This window comes from Mytilus edulis, chromosome 3 (assembly GCF_963676685.1).
Source record: "Mytilus edulis chromosome 3, xbMytEdul2.2, whole genome shotgun sequence".
Taxonomy (NCBI): domain Eukaryota; kingdom Metazoa; phylum Mollusca; class Bivalvia; order Mytilida; family Mytilidae; genus Mytilus; species Mytilus edulis.
In genome coordinates this window covers 51801770-51823761 of record NC_092346.1, presented here as the reverse complement: position 1 = coordinate 51823761, position 21992 = coordinate 51801770, and the positions used below count along the sequence as shown (strand labels likewise).

The window sequence follows — 21992 nt, the reverse complement described above, 5'->3', positions numbered from 1 at the left end:
AAATGTAAGTATTTTGCTTTATATACAGCCATGCAACCGTATAAACATCAGGTAGAATTTTTCAAGCATGTTATTTATTTTAAATATCGTTAATTTGGCAAAAGGTACCGGTAAATGCTTTTATTTTAGTGAGAATGAAATTCTTCCGCCATAATGATTGTTGAATAACAGAACACAATCGGTCTAGATTTTCAATCATGTCAGGCAGTTTTTAACCAATTTAATCTTAAAAATATTGATTAAAATGAGCAATTTTATGTGGTTGCAAGGGGCCTAATTGTCTAAGAGGACCTAAGAAGTCGAACTGTTGTGAGTTCAAATATCAAACATAGCAGGTGCGCTCGACTCAACTTTATTTTTACTTTTACGTACAGTATACCACCAAAAGTATTTGTCACCTACATTGATTTTTTTCGCTTTATATAATCATTTCAAATAAAAACACATTTTAAAAAATGAAGGAATTTCTGGTTGGATTCAGTTTTACAAATAATGTGTTGAAGGATGCAGATTTGTCATATCATTGAAAGAATATATGTTTATTTCGTATCAGCTACAATCAAGGGTAAAGTTCATGCCCCAAAACACTGGCAGCAAAACATATCATACAGAAGTTATAAACATTTTGATATAGATAAATTCAACTCAGATTTAAACCAAATAAAAATGCCATATCAGAAAATGTCACCAATTCTGAACAGTTAAATCAGGCATACAATGAATTTTAAGATACATTCACAAATATTCTAAATAGACATGCACCAATCAAAACAAGACAACCGAGAAAACAACCATTACCATACATGAATAATATAAGAAAAACTGTATATCGCAAACACAAGCTGTACACACAATTTACAAAGCATAAAGATCCAAAAACATGGGGAAAATATAGAAAATAGCGAAACCTTGTTACAAAACTTAAAAAAAAAATATCCATGAAAAATTATTTTTAGAACGCTGTTCAGGTGGGGCAAAAAACAGTAACTTTAGGACAACTATAAAGCCGTTTGAAAAAAAATGTCACTCAGGGGAACAAAAAATTGTTTTATATACCTATGTGAAAACAACAAAATCAGAAACAACACCAAAGATGTTTCAGAACACTTTAACACATTCTTTTCGACAAGATTTAAGATTGGTAGTGATGTGATATACGACCCACCAACTCATCCCAGTATCTTGAAAATAAATGATAAAAACTGCAATAACACAAAATTTGATTTTCAGAAAACAACAATAGAAAAAGTAGAAAAAATAATTAACCAAATCAACATTAAAAAGGGGGTCTCATTGGGGGTTCTAATCCCGGATCCCGCTTACTGTTTTGTCAGATTCCCGTATCCCGCTTACTGTTTTGTCAGATTCCCGTATCCCGCTTACACTATGTATGTAAGCAATTCTTATTTTTTGGTAATTTCCCGTGTCCCTCTGGACTTCATTTCCCGTTTTCACGGCACAATAATTTAACTTTCACGAGTCACGCTTACAAAAAATCGACAATCCCGCGTCACGCTTAGACCCCAATGAGACCCACTAAAAAAGCTACTGGAGTCAATGAGATGGCATACCAGAAAAGGTAGTAAAACATTGTAAACCGATAATCGTGCCAACAGTTAATAACACTTATAAATCTATCCGTAGAAACTGCAGTATTTCCTGATAGACTCAAATAGGCTCAAGTAACACCACTGCACAAGAAAAACAACCAACTTGACAAAGCGAATTATAGGCCTGTTAGCGTTCTTCCAATTTTTCTAAAATTTATGAAAAGGTTTTTGAAATCCAACTTGGTAATTTTTATGAAATAATTTTTATCCCTATCTGTGTGTTTTAGACGTGGCCAGGGGTGACAGTCCACACTGTTACGACTGCTAGAAGATTGGCGTACAGTATTAGATAAAAACAAGTATATAGCTGCTGTTTTAATGGACCTCTCAAAGGCTTTTGATTGCCTACCACATGAAATTCTGCTCGATAAATAATCAGCATATGGTGTCTCTGTTCATTCTATTTCAATAATCAAATCTTACTTGACAAACAGGAAACAACAAATTAAAATAAATAGTATATTCTTAGCAGTTGATTTGTCAGACATGCATAAGGGGCTTCCCAAGGGTTCTATCTTGGGCCCCCTACTATTCAATGTTTTTATCAATGATATATTCTTATTAATAAAAATTGGAACTCTGTATAATTATGCAGACGACAATACTTTATCTTGATGTTTTGATTTCTACTTTGGAATCTAAATCACTCTTGAAAGAAAAAACTTATTGAGTGGTTCAAAATAAATAAAATGCAGGCAAACCCTGACAAATTTCAGGTCTTACCAGTTGGGAAAAAGACATATTACAAAAATCCATCTATACGTATCCAAAGTGCTGATCTTTCGTGCGAGTCAACTGTCAAATTACTTGGCATTGACATAGATTATCAGCTAATTTTTTATATTCAAATTGGTAAAATATACAGGAAGGCATCTCAGCAACAAAATATTTTGAAACGTTTGGGAGTCTATTTGAACAAGCTAAGTAAGCTAACTATTTCCCACACATTTATTTTGTCAAATTTCAATTTCTGCCCTTTGGCAAGCACTTTTGTACCGAGAAAATTAAAAAAAAAAATTAGAAAAAGGGCAAGAAAGAGCACTAAGGTTTGTGTACGAAGACTCCCATGCAAGCTCATATCAACAGTTGCTTAAGATGCCAAGACTGCATATTGAAAGACAAAGATCAATTTCTATTTAAACTTTTAATATAGTCAATAAATTAGCACCTGACTGTTTACATGATTTATTAAATATAAAAGATTGTAAATATTCTTTCAGATATAGTCATATACTGGATGTATCACATGTAAAAACTACACAGTTTGGTAAGAAAAGTTTTAAATTTGCAGCTGCTACTCTGTGTAACAGCCTACCTGACCATTTCAGGACTGAAAACAGTTTTTCTCAATTTACTAAGAGCCTTATACAGTTTTGGAATGGTTAAAAATGTTGTTGTTCTGCATGTAGATAAGCTTTTTCATATTTTATAAGTTGCTCTAACATGTTAGTATTCTTTAAATGTTTGCATGTGTGCTATATTTTTGTTTGTGCTTAATTTTAGTTGTGCTTCAGCGTTGGCTTGTTTAGATATGTACTTTAGAAGTGCTTTGCATGTATTTCAATATGCCTGTGCAGCTTATGTTTGTATGTTAAATGTTAATATAAAATAAAACTTTCGTATATTTCTTATTTCCTATTAGTCAAAGTCATGTCTGTGGTGTTGTTGTTTTTTTTTTTTTTTTTATCTTGGTGTGAAAACGTATTGGTTTTTGGTTTAAATATTAAAAAAGCAAATTTTCTGAACAGAAAATTATATTTGTGTTTATCTCTTGCTAAACTGAAAAAGCTCGACATGAAACAATGATACAACCGAATAAACAAATAAACATGTGACGGCAATTCTGCTTCTATTAGACTAAGTATCAAATTGCTTAAAATCAAACGGTACCAGAAATGACTTCAAATATTTTTCGGGAAAAAAAACTAATTATTTAAAATGAAATAACAGGGATTTGTGTAGTACAATAAACACATTCTTGGAAATAATTTGTGAAAATCTCAAGTGACGAATACATAATATGGTCACACATGGGAAAATTATATGATCTAACACTGTATATCTGTCCCTGGTCACACTCTGCTGTAGTATGTATCGATTTAAAAGTTTTAATATTATTTGAATTTCAATTACACGATACATAAAAGAATATGTTCTCATGTTTTTAATTTCCCATGCCTGCTTTTATCTTTTAAACCGTAAAAACAAGACGACCATTTAGGCGCCCGTTTGTTTCCTCTTTCAGTTCAGAAATAAACGGTTTAGAGTTGTATTTTAGACCGCACAAATTGTGACGTTTTACACATCGGGTTGCAGACAGGTAAAGAGCGATTGTTACATAAGTGGTTGAGCAGTATTAGGCCGTACTTGTCTTTTTTCCTGGCAGTAAATCAAGTTTTAACAATATTAACACATCATAAGTATGAACATCTCAGACGAAAAATCACAGGTACTTTTTTCTATCCATGGGCATGGGAAGACCAACTAATAGTAGATATACGTTGAAAGTGGGTCTTCCCATGGATAGAAACAAGTGCTTGTGCGAAAAATTGCGTTTTATACGCAGTTTAAATTTTGACAGGACGTATTATGGTATACAAATGTCCGGCGTCTGTCCGTCCCGTCCGTCTGTCCGGCGTGAACATGTCGCATCGTAGCTTGAGAACGACTTATCCAAATTTCATGAAACTTTACATAGTCGTTTCTTATAATGGTCAGGTCAAGCTATCTGTATATATTTTGGTGAAAATAAGATTACAACTTTTTGAGTTACAGGACTGACTATGTAACCAAGATTTGTATACAAATCCTTGATGTAACTAAAACAGGGAAGTTTTTTTTCACGTGTTGCACCATATCTCCAAAGCAATTTATGATTATTGCTTAAAACTTTACACACTTCTTAATCTAAAGAATTAATCTAAAGATCTGTATACTTTTTGGTAATGATTCAAAATTATATTTTTAAGTTATTGAGTATTTTGTTAAAAAGGGGGGGGGGGGGGGGTTTCCACATGTCGCGCTGATCTCAGAAACATTTTATGACTATTGCTTAAAACTTTACACACTTCTTAGTTATATTAATCTCAAGATCTGTCTACTTTTTGGTGATGATTCAAAATTTAATTTTTAGAGTTATTGAGTTGTTTTTTTTAAAAAGGGGGGTTTTCACATGTCGGGCCGTATGTCAGAAACTATATGATTATTGCATAAAAATTCACACACAAAACGATGGGCGTATCATGCGCTCATGGGGCAGCTGTTTATTAATGTTATTTGTAGTAATCTTATTTCAATTTTCATTTTGGATAATTGCTGTCCAGTGCGGAGCAATTTTCTTATAATTTGGGCAGCCATAGAGACTTGTCAAGGCACAGAACGAACAGGCCAAATTTGTTTTGCCCTCTTTGTTTTCCAAAATCTGTAATTTTATTTTCCCTCCCCCTTCCCACAATCAACTGACTAGACGACTGGTTGCAAGGGATATATATTATTATCATGTAACCAAAATAAGTCATGTTTATTTTTTTATAGACAATAGACAATATTTATTAGCACAAACACATTTACATTAAATGGTTATGGCATACAGTATTAAGACAATATTTATATAAAGTAGGGGTAATAAAAATATAAATATATTTTTATCAGTGAGTATGCGATAACTATGTGATAAGAAATAATATGCCATATGACATTCCATGATGAGGGGTCAGTAGAAGTCATTGGCTTATTTCATGAAGATAAAATTATTCCAACTTCTGATTTGAAATATTTGAATATCAAGTTATAATTGGTGCAATTCTTATGACCATGATCATGATGATCACTTGATAAGAGCAGAAGGTAAAAGAATTTTTCTTTTTTTTCTTTTTTCTTTTTAACACATTTAGAAATTCAAACAAACTATCCTGAATAGAACAAAGAAGGTAAAAATAAATTATTCACCTTGATTACAATGAAAAGTGGTCAGTTTAATTAATTACTGACACAATTAACCTGAGGACATTAGTTTGAAAATCTTATGTCATAAGATTAAAATTCATCTTAATTGGATTAAAAATCAATTGCTTTGTCAAAACATGCCAAATTAAAACTGATAGTTCACTGCATAAATATTGATGTACAACAGAACAAAACTGCACAAAAGATAAGATCATCATGGCTGCAAGAACAAGTATGAACAGTTGATAGGTTTAGCAATGAACATTTTTAAGCAGAAAGTCTTTTTCTGGGAATTGTAACAAAATGTTCTGATTCATAATTCTTTAAAATATTTGTTTATTTTTTAAAAATTCACTACAAGATATAGCATAGCTACTAAATGCACCAAAATGTGAAGGGTTATAAAACCGCTTTCTGGTGCAGTTGTCTTATGGTGTTACGGTTAATTGTAACACAACTGCTCTAGAGTTCAGATCATCATGGCTGCAAGAACAAGTATGAACAATTGGTAGATTTAGCAATAATCACTTATTAAGTAAAAGTTTACATTGATTTGTATGAAATGTTGATTTTTTCGTAAATAAGTAAAAGTTGTTACTATTTCAATTCTCAATTATAGTAATTTATTTTGTGTAGCTAGAAGATCTGTTAAAAAAGAAATCATGTCTATATACAGAAGTACTGTTTGGTTTGTGAAAGGACTAAAAGAATATACTAAGTATGTATGATAATTTGTAAATTGAATCAAGACTAATACTTTAATGAACATATTGGTTTTGTGTAAATTACATAAAAAAGAAATGACATAGCTTAAATAATATTGGTAAACAATGAAAGATGTTAATACTAACTTAACATGTCTGATTGTCATATTTTCAAAACTTTAAAGCAAAGAGGTCAGCATTTGGTTTTTGCAACTATCATATTTGTACTGAAAGGAAGATGTCAGATTTCCAAAGAAATATACCATAGATTAAAAAAAATTTCAACAAATTTTTTTTCTGAAAACTGAAAAGATTTTTAGACAAATATCCCCTTAGTAATTCAAAGATTAAACATATTTGTTTGTTACTAATTTTTCTTCTGAGGTTTACCTAAGATTTGTACATACAATGTAGATGTAATTTGGTTTCTCACTGTAGTTGTAAATACATTTGAAAGTTTTTCCAGGAATAGAAATCTAAGTAAAAAAGCCAAGAATGTACATAAAGACTTTATTAAACTGTTAACACTTCCATGACAATCATATTGAAATAGGTATACTGTATCTCTTTTGTTTGATCTGTAGTATGGTTATAAATTAATTCTGTAGTTATAGAATGTGTTCATTCATCAGAGATTTTCTGGTAGTTATACTGTGTATTACAATTTCTTGTCTGTTCTTCATCTTTATACTTTGATAGGCTTAATTTACATTTCTTATGCTTTATTTTTCAGACAAGGATACCTAAATGCTAGTAGAAGTTTCCGACCAAATGACCTTGATGTAGATGTCACTGGTAAAAGTTTTATGATAACAGGAGCTAACAGTGGGATAGGGAAATGTACTGCTCTAGCCATTGCTAAAAAAGGTTAGTCGCAGAGATTAAGGACACTTTTTTACTTGAAAAGTGAAATGATATAACAAAATTATATTCAACAATACTTCAGAATTATTTCTGCAAAGTTTTGAATTTAACGACCTAGTTATCAATGCGAAACTGAAATTTCATAAAAATATGCCAAGGGAGATAATATTGTACAGCCTGATTCAACCGTTATAGCCAGATCAAGTTATATGAGCCAAAGCTGTGAACATACTGAACATGTATAATGATACAAGGTATACAACAATAAAACAGGTAAAATAAAATAAAGAGAAAGTATATATAGTATGTTTTGGGATAGATGTTAGGAAAATGTTGTTATGAGATTATTATTGAAACATCAACAAAAAGCTTCCAAGGCCCTTTTCCTACAATTAAGGATGTACACCTCTGAGGAGTTAAAATTTTCTAGAATTAAACTTTTTTTCTAAACCTGATTTTTGGGTTGATATGACTGTAAACAAATAATTGGTAAATAAAAGATCGTATGGTGGTGCACTTCTTTTTCTGCTACGGCCCCTTGAAAGTACACAATTTTGTCTGATTTTCCCATTTCGCATCAATGTTAACCCATTTTTGGGCTATTATCGTGAAAAAAATCACAGTTCCACAATTAAACTTTTTTCAGACTCTCAATAAAGATGAAGTGTACTATTCTGAATAAATTCAACTAAAAAAAACTATAGGAAGGTGTTAATATAAGAAAGTTTTATCATATTTTGATGCTTTTTCGTGTCAAATTAACCTTGTTGTCAATTTTGTAAATTTGTGATTTTCTCCGTTTAAAGAACAAAATGTATATTATTTCAACTTCGTTGTTATAAATGATTGGAAAAATACATATCTAAGAAATTTGAAAAGAAAAAGTTATATGGGATATACATGTTTCTGGTAAAATCATTTTTTGTACCTCTCACCCATTTTCTCAAAATTTTGGCTAAAAGACTGACTAGATTAGTAATAAAATTTTGTTACTCAAAAACTAATTATTGGAAATACACAATTTTTTTCACTGAGTTAAGTTTGATTATGATATTTATCAAATTCATTGCTATATTCCACTTGTACCCGATGTTTTGGAAATAACGACAGAATGAGATTTCAATGAGACTGAATGAGACTGAAACATCAGAAGAATACATCCTTAAAATAGATTTTTTTGTTTTTGCATAATTTAAATTTTCTGTTTCAGGTGGGATAGTTCATATGGTGTGTAGAGACTCAATAAGAGGAGAAGATGCCAGAAAAGAAATAACAGACACAACAGGAAACCAGGTAAGATTGCACATGTTTGTAAAGGGGTTGGTAGTTGACTTATAACAAAGAAGACTTTCATAAGGTTTAAAAGTGTTTCTTGTTTCTCAATTATTATATAGATTAGACCCTTGATTTTGCTGTTAGCATGGTTTTACAATAGTTATTTTTGGGGCCCTTTATAGGTTATTTTTTTGGTGTGAGCCAAGGCTCAGTGTTGACCTATTATGGTTTTTCTTTAACAAATTGTGACTTGGATGGAGAGTTGTCTCATTGGCACTCATACCGCATCTTCTTATATCTTATCTAATGAATCTTACTAACTAATGTCTGATCCCTTTTGTAATTTGAGCAAACGTTATATGTTTAAACTCAACAATTATATCAAATGGAAATTATGTACCTGTAGTCAGAAGAATTTTTTTTCATAATAGATAAATTTAACCTGCAGTTAAATGTTAAAAAATGTGAGAAGTTACAGACTATTTGAATATAAATTAATGTTGTTGTTTTTTTCTTTTCTTTTAGAATGTATTCTTATATCTTCTGGACATGTCCAAGCCAAAAGATATTGCAAAATTTGCTGCAGACTTTGAAACCTCTGGAAAAAACTTAGATGTTTTGGTAAGGAATAATGCTATACAGATGTTTCTTTATACTTTCCAATACATTTATTTGATTTTGAGTTCTGCAAACAATACAGATATTGTTTTAATTGGCACCAAATAGTGTCACCTCTGTGCATTTGTACAGTTTTTTTTATACAGTAAATTTCCAAAATTATTGCTAACATGTATATCTAACTTTTATTGCAATTTTTTTTGGTATTGAACAAAGGATGATTTCAGAAAAAGATCTGCATACAGATACAAGTATGTGAAGTTTTACTATGGCAACATTTATTCAGTCTCATAACTCACATCATTAAAACCTCACAAAAGATAAGAATTAATGTTAGTCAGATTTATTAGTATTTCACTAGAGGGCAGGGTGTTGACCATCTATAAAGTAAGCAGACCAATAAGCCCTTATCACATACCAAATGTAAAGAGAACTTTCCCTTATTAGGAGGTGATGCAAACAAGACTAACATATATACCTTTAAACAGATAAACTTCATCTATCTCCATAAAATTTTGGCTTGTGATGATCTCTTTCTGTTTATATATTTAATTTATTTTGATTGACTCTTATGTTCTACATATTTATTTTACAGATAAATAATGCAGGCTGTATGGTTATTATAAGAGAGTTAACAGATGATGGACTGGAGAAAAATTTTGCTACAAATACCTTAGGTTTGTATTAAATTTCACCAAAACAGCATCATCTTTATTTTGAAAAATAAACTTTTTATTTTATGTTTAACAGAAATAAACTTGTTTTTCATTTTAAAGGTATACACCTATTTTTCTTGCATTAAAGATGCTAACTGATTGTAAACATTTTAGAAAAGAAGAAAAAGGAAAATTTCTTTCTCCATCTAAATTTTAGGTTCATGTCATTTCACTCTTTATAACACCAACTGTATCATGTACTTTTCAATTTCAGGAGCACATGTTTTAACAACGTCACTGTTATCTGTGCTGAACAAAGCTGAAAAACCAAGAGTGGTACGTAGCTATTAAATTTACCATTTTGATGAGGTTTTCCAGATTTATTTTTTACAGTAGTGTACCGTAGATGCCACAGAACTTTAAAGATAATATAACATGCAAGGATTTCTAAAATACTGTAAATCTAGATATTAATGTGTGCATATTTTATCGCTATTTCTAACATGAGGTCCTTCAAACGCTTTGAGTACACACCCTATTAATATATGAATATATTGCTTGGGCTGTTATGATCCTACTCCCACGTCATATGTTTTTTTATGAATGAGTTACCTGATGTCATAGAACTATGATGTCAGAATATAAGCATTTTACAGGAAAATACTCGCTTGTGAAACCGAAAATCATCACAAACAAGGAAACGTAAACAAACGGTGCTAAAATGTGTTATATAAGCCATTGTTTGTATACTTATAAGACATTTAAGTACAACTGTCATTTAGATTCATCCAAACCTATCTAAATACGTCATTGTAAATAGTTTAAGCAAGTCACTTATCACATCACTGAAGAGACATGTATTGTCGAAATGCGCATCTGGTGCAAGAAAATTGGTACCGTTAATTTTATTATTCAGTTTGCTCTGTTCTTTTACATCAATTTAATAGCAAGTTTATTTTTTGGAACGGCAAATAATGCCTTCACCTAGAGCACTTCGATTCAAAACAATTGCTGTATTTGTCCTATTAGAATCGAAATATATCCTGATTTTACCACAGGTTGTCCCTTAATGCTGATATTTTACCCCTCGCTTTCACTCAGGGTAAAATATTTGTCATAAAGGGCCAATCCGTGGTAAAATCACTATATATTAAAGCCCCCATGCATTATTTATTAATCCTTAACTTTTGGCAAAAATGTGAAATCTAATTAACGTGATTGCAAAATTTTTAATCACTAATGAAATTATAAATGTTTTTATTATTGTGAAGCTGATACCTTTTGACATTTTCCCCATTAAGAAAAGATTATAATTATTTTTGAATTAACAGTAGTCAGCTAGTAAGCATACAGTTCTGAAAGCAAATTTACTAAAATATATTTGTGTTTCTTGCTGCAACCAATTCAGTGTTATGCTTAAGCTCTAGAGTTAAAATTGTTCTCTAGGTTTTACTAAAATAAACTAGTGATTAAGTATTGGATGTGCTCCCACCTAGTGAATTATTTTTTAACATTTGCAGTCATTTGTACTTGAAATTTAACATGATTTGTGTAATTTGGACATCATTTTCTACTATCAATCACATATCCTATTGTAAATGGATACATATTTGAAGGTACAAAGTTAAAGGCAAGTAACTGTCAGACGACTCTTATAGTCTTATGCAGTTCTTCGTACGGTAATATGAAACAAAAACAGTAAATATGATACAAAAACATATGTAACAAGATATATTTCAAAACCAAAAATACTGTATTACAATTTACACAATTAATTTGTGTAATTGAATTGAAAATACATTAAAAGAGCTGAATTGCTGAACACAATACCTGGATTAATGGTTTAGATTTTACTTGTTAAAATAATGTCAAAAAATTGTTTCTTTCTTAATGTGGCTTAATTTTGCATGAAGATTTTTAACTTTGAAATTTTTACCAAATAAAAAAAAATTATCTATGATTTTGATGTTTTTATTAATTTAATTGTCTATATGAGACTTACAATACAAGAGAATATTCATATATGCATTTGTTTTTGTATAGATATTGGTAACATCTGGTGGAATGTTAGTGCAGAAGTTAGATCTAAAGGACTTACAGTTTGAAAAGATGTATCCATTTGATGGTACCATGGCTTATGCACAGAATAAACGACAACAAGTTATTATGACTGAACAGTATGCTAAAAAATATCCTAATATACACTGTTCATGTATGCATCCAGGATGGGCTGATACTCCAGGTAATATACATCTTATTGGAAATTACTACTACCATATATGTGAATTTCACTTACTTTCAAAGTTAAAAAAAGAAGGTATTTCTATCTCTGTGGCATTCTTTTAACTAACCAAAAGTAGTGGAGAAGGAATGTTTAAAAAAAAATTAAAATGTAAATTTCTTGAAGGGTAAGTTATGTAAAACTAGTATGTACAGTTCAAATGAGTCTGTCCAAAATTGACTAGGATTGTCAGTATTCCTACTGAAAGTCTGTAGTTCTCTCTAGGCACACCTACTCCCCTACTAATAAAAACTGAATGAAACGAATTAGCATAATAGTGCTGAAAGTGGTGTTAAACACCAATCAATCAACTAATCAATCAAATGAGTCCCAGTAAGATAATCCTATATAATCTCTACCAATAAACCTTAGTCATATAAGGTTTGATTTGAGAATGAACACAAGATAATTTCTAAATTTACCTGAACAGTGCAGAAATGCAAACTTGTTAAGTGAATGAGATTTCTGTTAACAATGTTACCAAGCAATTGTTACCATAATATGATAGTAGTTTAGAGCTGAAGCTGTTAATTTAAAGAAATTTCTTTTATAGCTGTAAGAATGTCGATGCCAAGTTTTCATGCTAAGATGAAGGACAGATTAAGGACACCAGAACAAGGTGCAGATACACTTCTATGGTTAGCTATATCAGATGCAGCACTTCAACAACCTAGTGGATTATTTTTTCAAGGTAAGAACTTTCTTTTGTTCATTATAAAAATAAGAAGTTGTGGTATGATTGCCAATGAGATAAACTATCCACCAGAGACCAAATGACAGAAGTTTACAACTATAGCTCACTGTATGGCCTTCAACAATGAACAAAATCTATACCGCTAAGTCAGTAAATAAAGGCACAGAAAAGACAAACGTAAAACAATACGAATGAGGAAAACTAACTGCCTGATTTATGTACCACTGAATTGCAGGCTCCTGTATTGTTTCTTACTTCTGTCCAATTGGTTTTTGGAAACAGTGGATTGTTTGAGTGAAATATAAATAACTGTTATATACAGTTGATTAGTAATTCCACATGAGTCAAATTATTTTGATGTCGTAACGTTGAAACTAAGTAACTAGTATATGATGTATGATCAGATCTGTCAACATGTTTAACCTCAAGGAAATTTGAATTGTCTCCCCCTTGGTTTATTGATGTCAGCTAACACAATGGATAACTAAAAATTTTATCCATTGGTTTTAAGATTAAGAAAATGTAAATTAACAAAAAAGTTTGTTGTATTTGCACCGATTTTAAATTGAGTTCATGTCATATTTTTTGTCATTATATGGAAATAATGTTTGTAATTTGCAAGAGTTAAAAATTAAAAAAACATATTTGTAGACATAAGGAAGTTAATATATATCACTGTCTGTATTCAACAGTCATTATTTTGTAGGTTTGTGCTCTTCTTTATCATGTATATTTTCTCTTCTGTTTAGTTCTTACTGTAACATACATTTAATTGTTTTACAGATCGTACATCAGTATCAAAACATCTACCATTAGCATGGTCCAAATCTACAAAACAAGAAGATGAACAACTTATGTCTGCATTGGATGAATTATCAAAACAGTATTCTACGCTTTCATAATATTTTATATTTTTAAATTGTGAATCAGTGTATTGACCTGTTGTATTAATTGTTACATGTTTTAATTATGAATGACAATATTTATTACGTCTTAATATAGAAAGAACTTTTACTGTGATTAAACTTTTAATATTTGATTTACAAAGTTGATCTACATTTTAATTACTAAAAAGCATTATATCATATCACACTTTTTTCATGAATTTAAGTTATGGTCAAATTTTAAAAACTGATTTTAAAGTTGACATTATCTTATATGTCTGTCTTTTCATGATATGAATTGAATATGATTAGTTTTAACATGCATCCATGTATTTGTAAAAAAGATTAATGTTATATTAACATTTAAATATTACAGTTTGCACGTAATTTTATAGCGGCAACATTTTATATAGATAAGTATTTTATCAATTTTAAAATCGTTGTGACAATCTTTATATGTTTAAGTTTTTTTTAATAGTAATTTATTGAACCACTGTGATTGCAATATGTTTTCTTTATCAAATCATACAACTAAAGGTCTTATTGCAGTTTATGGATGGTTTTTAGTCTAGAATGACATCAAATATTCATTATATTATACTTAAATGCTACAAGTTTTCAAACAAAATGGTAGGATTGGATTTTACCAAGCATTTTTAGAAAATCAAGAGCAATTTTGTTCTAGGTTGGTGCGTCTATTTTATTTACCTACCTCAATTGTTTTTAATTGGTTTATATTTAATGTCATCATTGATGTTTATAATTGTATGCTATTAATTGTTTTATCGCTCTTTTTATATTTATTGAATGTTATCATTAAATTATAACATATATTGTATAAAGATTATAATAAACAGCTGAAAGCACTATATTCTTTCACTAGTTATTTAATTACATGATGTTGAAAACAGGCTTATGTCTCATAAATTTATTCTTCTTTAAATCTTGGAGGTTTGATAAAGCAATTGACTGTGTGTGTCTTGTTTTGTTTAAACTACTACTCCAGTAGAAATTCCTTTGATATGTGAAAGAAACTTAATAGGGCTTCATGAAGTATTAGATGTTTGCCAATGGACATTAAGCAACCGATACCAATCGGTAAATTTCTACTGGATATCACTTAATTTACAACAATCACTACTAAAAGTAAGAAGAACAACCAGATATTCAGTATTTGGATTGAGTAATGTTGGACAAGGCAGATGTTGAATTTTTTTTAAGAAAGAATCTTTAATCTTCAAAATTGTATACCATCCAGCAATAACACACAAGGATTGGCATCATTTAGATACCCAGACTCCAATATCCAGTCAACAAGCTGTGGATGATTATTTGATTGATTATTGGTTGCTTTACAACCAGTGGCAAACATTTCATGCATGTTCAAGCCTAAGCAAATGATGAAATATTGACTTTAAAAGCACATCACATTGTATAGCATACTCGCATAAAGCTTGATGATCACAGATGACAGCAGATATGTTCCAGTTGTCATAAATACAATCTTGTACCCTTTTTAGCTTACCTGACCTGAATGGTCAAGTGAGCTTGGTTCTCATCACTTGGTGTCCGTCGTCCGTCTGTAAACTTTTACAAAAATCTTCTCTGAAACTACTGAGCCAAATTTAACCAAACTTGGCCACAATCATCCTTGGGGTATCTAGTTTAAAAAATGTGTCTGATGACCTGGCCATCAAATCAAGATGGCCGCCATGGCTAAAAATAGAACACAGGGGTAAAATGCAGTTTTTGGCTTATAACTCAAAAACCAAAGCATTTAGAGCAAATCTGACATGATTTAATTGTTTATCAGGTCAAGATCTATCTGTCCTGAAATTTTCAGATGATTCGAACAACCTGTTGTTGGGTTGCTGCCCCTGATTGGTAATTTTAAGGAAATTTTGCAGTTTTTGGTTATTATCTTGAATACTATTATAGATTGAGATAAACTGTAAACAGCAATAATGTTCAGCAAAGTAAGATTTACAAATAAGTCAAACATGACCGAAATGGTCAGTTGACCTCTTTAGGAGTTATTGCCCTTTATAGTCAATTTTTAACCATTTTTCGTAAATCTTAGTAATCTTTTACAAAAATTTTCTCCTCTGAAACTACGGTGCCAAATTTAACCAAACTTGGCAACAATCATCTTTGGGGTATCTAGTTATAAAAATGTGTCCGGTGACCCGACAATCCAACCAAGATGGCCTCCACGGCTAAAAATAGAACATAGGGGTAAAATGCAATAATGTTCAGCAAAGTAAGATCTACAAATAAGTCAACATGACCAAAATTGTCAGAGAACTCCTTAAGGAGTTATTGTCTTTTATAGTCAATATTGAACAACTTTTCATCATTTTTAGCTCACCTGGCCGAAAGGCCAAGTGAGCTCATCTCATCACTTGGCGTCCGTCGTCGTCCGTCGTCGTCCGTCGTCGTCGTCTGTCGTTGACGTCGTCGTCCTGCGTTAACTTTTACTTAGTAATCTTTTAGAAAAATCTTCTCCTCTGAAACTACTGGGTCAAATTTAACCAAACTTAGCCATAATCATCATTGGGGTATTTAGTTAAAAAAATGTGTCCAGTAACTCGGCCAACAAACCAAGATGGCCGCCATGGCTAAAAATAGAACATGGGGGTAAAATGCAGTTTTTGGCTTATAACTCAAAAACCTAAACATTAAGAGCAAATCTGAGAGGAAGTAAAATTGTTGATCAGGTCACGATCTATCTGCCAAGGAATTTTCAGATGAATCGGATAATCGGTTGTTAGGTTGCTGCCCCTGAATTGGTAATTTTGAGGAAATTTTGCTGTTTTTTTGTTATCTTGAATATTATTATAGATAGAGATAAACTGTAAACAGCAATAATGTACAGCAAAGTAAGAACTAAAAATAAGTCACTATTACCAAAATAGTCAATTGACCCCCTAAGGAGTTATTGCCCTTCATAGTCAATTTTTAACAATCTTCTTAAAATTTGAAGATTTTCAATAACATTTTCCACAGAAAGTACTGTTATAGATAGAGATAATTGTAAGCAGCAAGAATGTTTAGTAAAGTAAGATCTACAAATACATCACCATCACCAAAACACAATTTTGTCATGAATCCATCTGTGTCCATTGTTTAATATTCACATAGACCAAGGTGAGCGACACAGGCTCTTTAGATCCTCTAGTTGTAACTTGTACAAAAATCTTCTTTTCTAAAACTATAGGCAAAATTTAACCAAACTTGGCTACAATCATTACTAGGGTATCTATTTTAAAAAAGTGTCTAATGACCCTGCCTGCCAACCAAGATGGCCGACATCAGTAAATACAGTAACAGGTGAGCGACACAGGCTCTTGAGAGCCTCTAGTTACAAAATGTTAAGATTCGGAATTTGGAGTACCCAGGATCTCTCCCTATTCATCGACAACACCTGAGATCACCCCCTGGTTTGGTGTTTGTGTTGCAGTCATTAATTTTCTATGTTGTGTTTTGTGTAGTTGTTTGTCTGTTGGTTTTTGTCGAGCCTGCAACTTTTGTTGCAGAAAGCTCGACATAGGGATAGTGATCAGGCGGCAGCAGCGGCGTGAGCTAACTTCTTAAAAGCTTTATATTTTAGAAGGTGGAAGACCTGGATGCTTCATACTTTGTATATAGATGCGTCATGTTACGAATTTTCCGTCAGTCACATGTCCAATGTCCTAGACCTCATTTACATGGTTCAGTGACTACTTGAAAAAAAAAACCCATTTTTTGTAATGTTAAATTCTCTTTTATTATAAGGAAAAGGATGACTATTTTTGGTATGTGCGTACCTTGCAAGGTCCTCATGCCCGTCAGACAGTTTTCACTTGACCTCGACCTCATTTCATGGATCAGTTGACAAGGTTAAGTTTTGGTGGTCAAGTCCATATCTTAGATACTATAAGCAATAGGTCTTGTATATTTGGTGTATGGAAGGACTGTAAGGTGTACATGTCCAACCGGCAGGTGTCATCTGACCTTGACCTCATTTTCATGGTTCAGTGGTTAAAGTTAAATTTTTGTGTTTTGGTTTGTTTTTCTTATACTTTATGCAATAGGTCTTCTATATTTGGTGTATGGAGTGATTGTAAGGTGAACATGTCTAGCTGGCAGGTGTCATCTAACCTTTACCTCATTTTCATGGTTCAGTGGTCAGTTAAATTTTTGAATTTTGGTCTTTTTATCTAATACTATACGAATAGCATAACTTTATTTGGTGTATGGAAATACTTAATGATCTATATATTAATTGCGCAGGTTATATTTGACCTTGACCTCATTTTCATGATTCATTGCTCAGTTTTAATGTTTTGGTCTTTTTTTCTTAAAATATAAGTAGTATGTCAACTATTTGTTGTATGGAAGAATTGTTAGCTGTACATGTCTTCCTGAAATGGTTCATCTGACCTTGACCTTAATGTCATGGTTCATTGGTCAATGATTAGTTTTTTCAGTTGTAATAAAGCTTTATATTTAGGACTATCAACATAATATCAATTATTAGTAAAGTACTAAAGAAGATGAGACATTTCAGTGTGTGCACTCTTGTTATCTTTTTAAGCCATAGCGTTGTCAATTGTTTTAGAGTTTGAATGTCCCTTTCTTATCTTTCACCTCCGTTTTTTATAAACAGTTTTTAAATGGCTCTATTTGAAGTTCCTAAGAAAAATTTAGATCAAATTTAATAAAAGGCTATTTTGTTTAAGATATATATTATGGTAAACATACGGTAAAGTTGATAAAGTTAATGTGAAAATGCTTTAAACACAGTGTACTAGATTCTCATGAAGCAAGATACCAAACTTCAAGATGTTGATTTATGATTCATTAGGACCATTGTATGCAAGAAATACTGTCAATTCAGAAATTTTTCTGATGTTTGCATTATTGTTAAAAATGTGATGGGATTGGTGCCGATACATAAAATTTCAATTATTTGTAAGCTGTATTTCCTGAGGCTGCAATAAGTAATTTTGCATGTGTGGTAATTGCCCAACAATGGCAATACTAAATGCACACAAACATTTCCGAATTTCAAAATGTAATTATGAAAATATAGTAGCATAACTTGTGTCTGTGGTTGTTTCCTGATCATAGTTTCACCAAATTTCCTTGATCATCTATGATTATATCATGTGGGTTTGAGATTGACTTTTCAGTCAACCTTTTATAACACATAATTGGATGTTCACCATGTTTGCCTATTTCAATGTAAGTTCACAAGGCAACAGTCCTCGGGAAGACATGTCACCATACCAAAATGTTTTTCAACTCCAATCTGACTAGTCTTTCTCTTACTCACAATACCATATGCTTAGAAGAGATGCAGCAAATACTAATTTAAAAATCTTTTGTTTAATCACAAAACCTCCTGTAATCAAGGTTAACACTACCACGAAGAATATTCTAGCAGAGCTAACAATTTCATAGCACCCTGTCCATAACTGAAAATCCAGGTACATGTATTTGTTATGGAATACATTTGTCGAGAGAAAAAAATGTCACCATTTGTCAAGTGTGAAGATGTGGTTGATTTCATGCCGTAATTTGGAAAGAAGAAAAATACCAGCTATGAAAATATGCAATTGATTGAGGCATGTATACTGAAGCATAACTGATCATTCCTTTTCATTGAAGCAAAAGAAAGCTAGGAAAGTCTTCCCCTTTTCTATGAGTGTTGTCAAATTTCAAACTATTGGCAAACAGGAAGTAACTGTAGAGTGGATTTTAAAATAACTTAATCTCTACAACTCAACATTATAAAGCTGTAAATCTTTCCCTTTCAAAGAAGCCAAGAAAACTTTGACAAAAGTGTTCTACTCAAGGCTTTTCAGGGTTATGGACGTTATGGATGTACACATACTACGATGTTAATACAATTCCCAATTCTACTAAGAATACTAGCAGGGATATAAAAATAAACAAGAACACAGTATAAATTTTGTGATTTTTTACTTTTCTTTCATTACATTTTCTATCTTGCTTCTGCCTATTAACAGCAGATATATATAGTATGTCTATCAATCAATTTTATACATCTTCAAATATAATATACTCGCTTTAACTTTCTATTGAGAGTCAATCTCAGGGTCACTACAAAGCACTAATTCATTATATATACAAAGCTCTAAAAATTTACAAATATAATTAATCACATAAAACTTAAACTCAAGACTAGAGTTATAACTTATAATTTTGCACAGGCTGAGATTAAAAAAATTCTTTCAGTTTCATGAGAAGTTTTTACTTATTGTTTCCTTTGTAGAAGTAATATTTCAAATGACAAACTGACTTTTCATTTTTTTATTGCTGAAAAAAATTGAAAATTGGATCTGCTTTTTCAACATTTTTCCCCAACCTGTGCAATGTAATTATTATGAGCAAATAAATGGAAATAAATGAATATGAGATCACAATGTTAATGAACTACACAAAAGATAGAATGTGCCAGCGATACATTCTCACTCATTTGGAATTTTCTAAATTGTATAATTATCTGGTATATTGAACTGGTTGAAATATTTTTTACTTTGGTTCAATAGCAAAAAATATTATCAATTTGGTCAAAGGCTACACATTTAAATAAAGGATTACAATCAAAAGCTTATTTTACAGTAAAATAAGACAATTAAAATTTTCCTTTTAAATCTAATGGTAAAATGAGGTACAAAAATAAAAGAGGATAAAACTTCAACTCTAAAATGAAAATGAATTCGAAAATGAGCGAAAATGATGAAGTATCTATCTACTTTTTATTTTCATTCATAGAATAATTATACAAAATTTACTCTTGGAGTCAATTAGATACAGAAAAAGTATTAATGACTTCACAAAGACATAATTTATAACACTGACAAAAAAAATAACATGACTTGGTCATATACAACAATAAATTAATTCTACAATTATTTGATTTCTGGCATGAATTAGCACTTTGATGATAACATTTCATGAAATGGAATTATGATTGATGACGAATATATCAAGAGCACCATATGAAATGTGGCATATCATTAAAGAAAATTATCATCATTATATACTATAAATTGTTAGAAAATACTTTGTTAGTATTTGGTTTTGGAAAAACAGAGGTATCAGATCTTAAAACAATAAAGTATGTCGTAACTTCTATCACACATTCTTTGCATTGATCACTTTGATGTATATTGTTTGATTATCTCCCTTTGATCCCATTCTCCATCACACAAGTCTTATTCAGTTATCTGATCTGTGATGTCAGCTGATCTTATACATAATCCATATAGTGAATCATGATTCTGATTTAATCATCCATAGAAAGAGATCTATCATGATTCTGATTTATCATCCATAGAAAGAGATCTATCATGATCAAGATTTTGCTTTCTGCTTCCCACCGAATGGAAACCATCCTCTTCTTTTACTTTGTTTTTTACTGTAGGATCTAGGGAGAGTAGCGTGAGATGGAATTCCTCTAATAAACTCCTGTTTGTACTGTATTTCAGACTGTGTTCTGGAGTTCTGTTTTTCTGCAAAAGGAGAGATTTCTAATAAGTAACAAATTAGTACTGTAAAAGAATTCAGTGAATAGTATTTGTCCAATTCAGTGAATAGTGTTTGTCTTTTTCATTTTTAGCCATGGCGTTGTCAGTTTGTTTTAGATTTATGAGTTTGACTGTCCCTTTGGTATCTTTCGTCCCTCTTTTACATATTACAAAAAAAACAATGTTCTGTATAGATTCATTCATTTTCATGAGTAACCATTTTTGTAGTTTGAGAAAAAGAATTGTATTGTCACTGAAATTTGATTATGTGGTTTGCCAAAGTCACCATACTACAGAGTAGCTTATTGAAAATGTGTACTTGGTTAGATATTAAAATTTCTGGATAGCCTTTATAATGATTGCTCTTTGAATTTCAAAATAAACAAAAATGTAACAACTTCTTAAGACAAAGATATCTTGTTTTAGTTGCAATATCTATTTCCGATCAATCTCTAACAGTTGTCAAAAATGCATTTTATCTGAGAAAAGGTAGTTGCGAGTAATATTCTGACGGCAACAAAACACCCTATTTATCAATAAAATAATTCTTAGACTGCCAATTTATGAAACATACCCTGAGAAGCCTTTATTCTGTTTAAAATTTTATTTTTCCAATGGTCTGGCATAAAATCTGAAAAATAAAATATGTAAATAAGAAACAGTCATATAGAAGTTGTTTTCAGATGTTCTATTATATCAATGTATTAAAGCCTCCTTATACTTTATTATCTGCTCATAAGAGGTATAAGAAATAATCTCTCTAACATATCATCATAGCCATAATTTTTTTGAGAAAAAGAAACTACTCTTCATTTTTTATTATTATGTTTAAATCAACAAAATTCCCATCAATCTATGCAGTCAGCATGATGTTGAAGATCAAAAACTAGATAAGTCTAGATGTCAGGAAGATTATTCTAATA

General features: G+C 31.0%; 2 protein-coding genes across 4 annotated transcripts in view; one reads left to right on the top strand and one right to left on the bottom strand.

The window, feature by feature from the left end:
- Positions 1 to 3875: 3875 nt before the first annotated feature.
- On the top strand, positions 3876 to 14399 carry LOC139516772 (dehydrogenase/reductase SDR family member 12-like). 3 transcript variants are annotated; one of them, XM_071307063.1, is made up of 10 exons: positions 3876 to 3930; positions 6192 to 6273; positions 6993 to 7126; positions 8334 to 8416; positions 8924 to 9019; positions 9612 to 9693; positions 9947 to 10008; positions 11716 to 11914; positions 12507 to 12644; positions 13431 to 14399. In XM_071307063.1, exons 2-10 carry the CDS (start codon positions 6218 to 6220, stop codon positions 13547 to 13549), a joined length of 969 nt encoding a protein of 322 aa, XP_071163164.1. In that variant the 5' UTR covers positions 3876 to 3930; positions 6192 to 6217; the 3' UTR covers positions 13550 to 14399. The 3 variants fall into 3 exon arrangements, with proteins under 3 accessions (XP_071163164.1, XP_071163163.1, XP_071163162.1); XM_071307062.1 differs by having other exon boundaries at positions 3906 to 4030; XM_071307061.1 differs by lacking the exon at positions 3876 to 3930 and adding an exon at positions 5757 to 5787.
- Positions 14400 to 19481: 5082 nt separating this feature from the next.
- LOC139516769 (uncharacterized) overlaps positions 19482 to 21992 on the bottom strand; it is a 94607-nt gene continuing 92096 nt past the window's right edge. Inside the window, exons 18-19 of the mRNA XM_071307058.1 lie at positions 21644 to 21700; positions 19482 to 21054 (exon numbers count right to left, since the gene is read on the bottom strand). Coding sequence (XP_071163159.1) covers positions 20897 to 21054; positions 21644 to 21700 — 215 coding nt within the window. The 3' untranslated portion in view covers positions 19482 to 20896. The remainder of the gene's footprint in view (positions 21055 to 21643; positions 21701 to 21992) is intronic.

What these genes read in the sequence shown, in the direction of transcription:
- LOC139516772 (XM_071307061.1), top strand. An exon ending in GGACTAAAAGAATATACTAA is followed by an intron (nt 6,274 to 6,992) that starts GTATGTATGATA and finishes TTTATTTTTCAG; the next exon opens with ACAAGGATACCTAAATGCTA. An exon ending in CAGACACAACAGGAAACCAG is followed by an intron (nt 8,417 to 8,923) that starts GTAAGATTGCAC and finishes CTTTTCTTTTAG; the next exon opens with AATGTATTCTTATATCTTCT.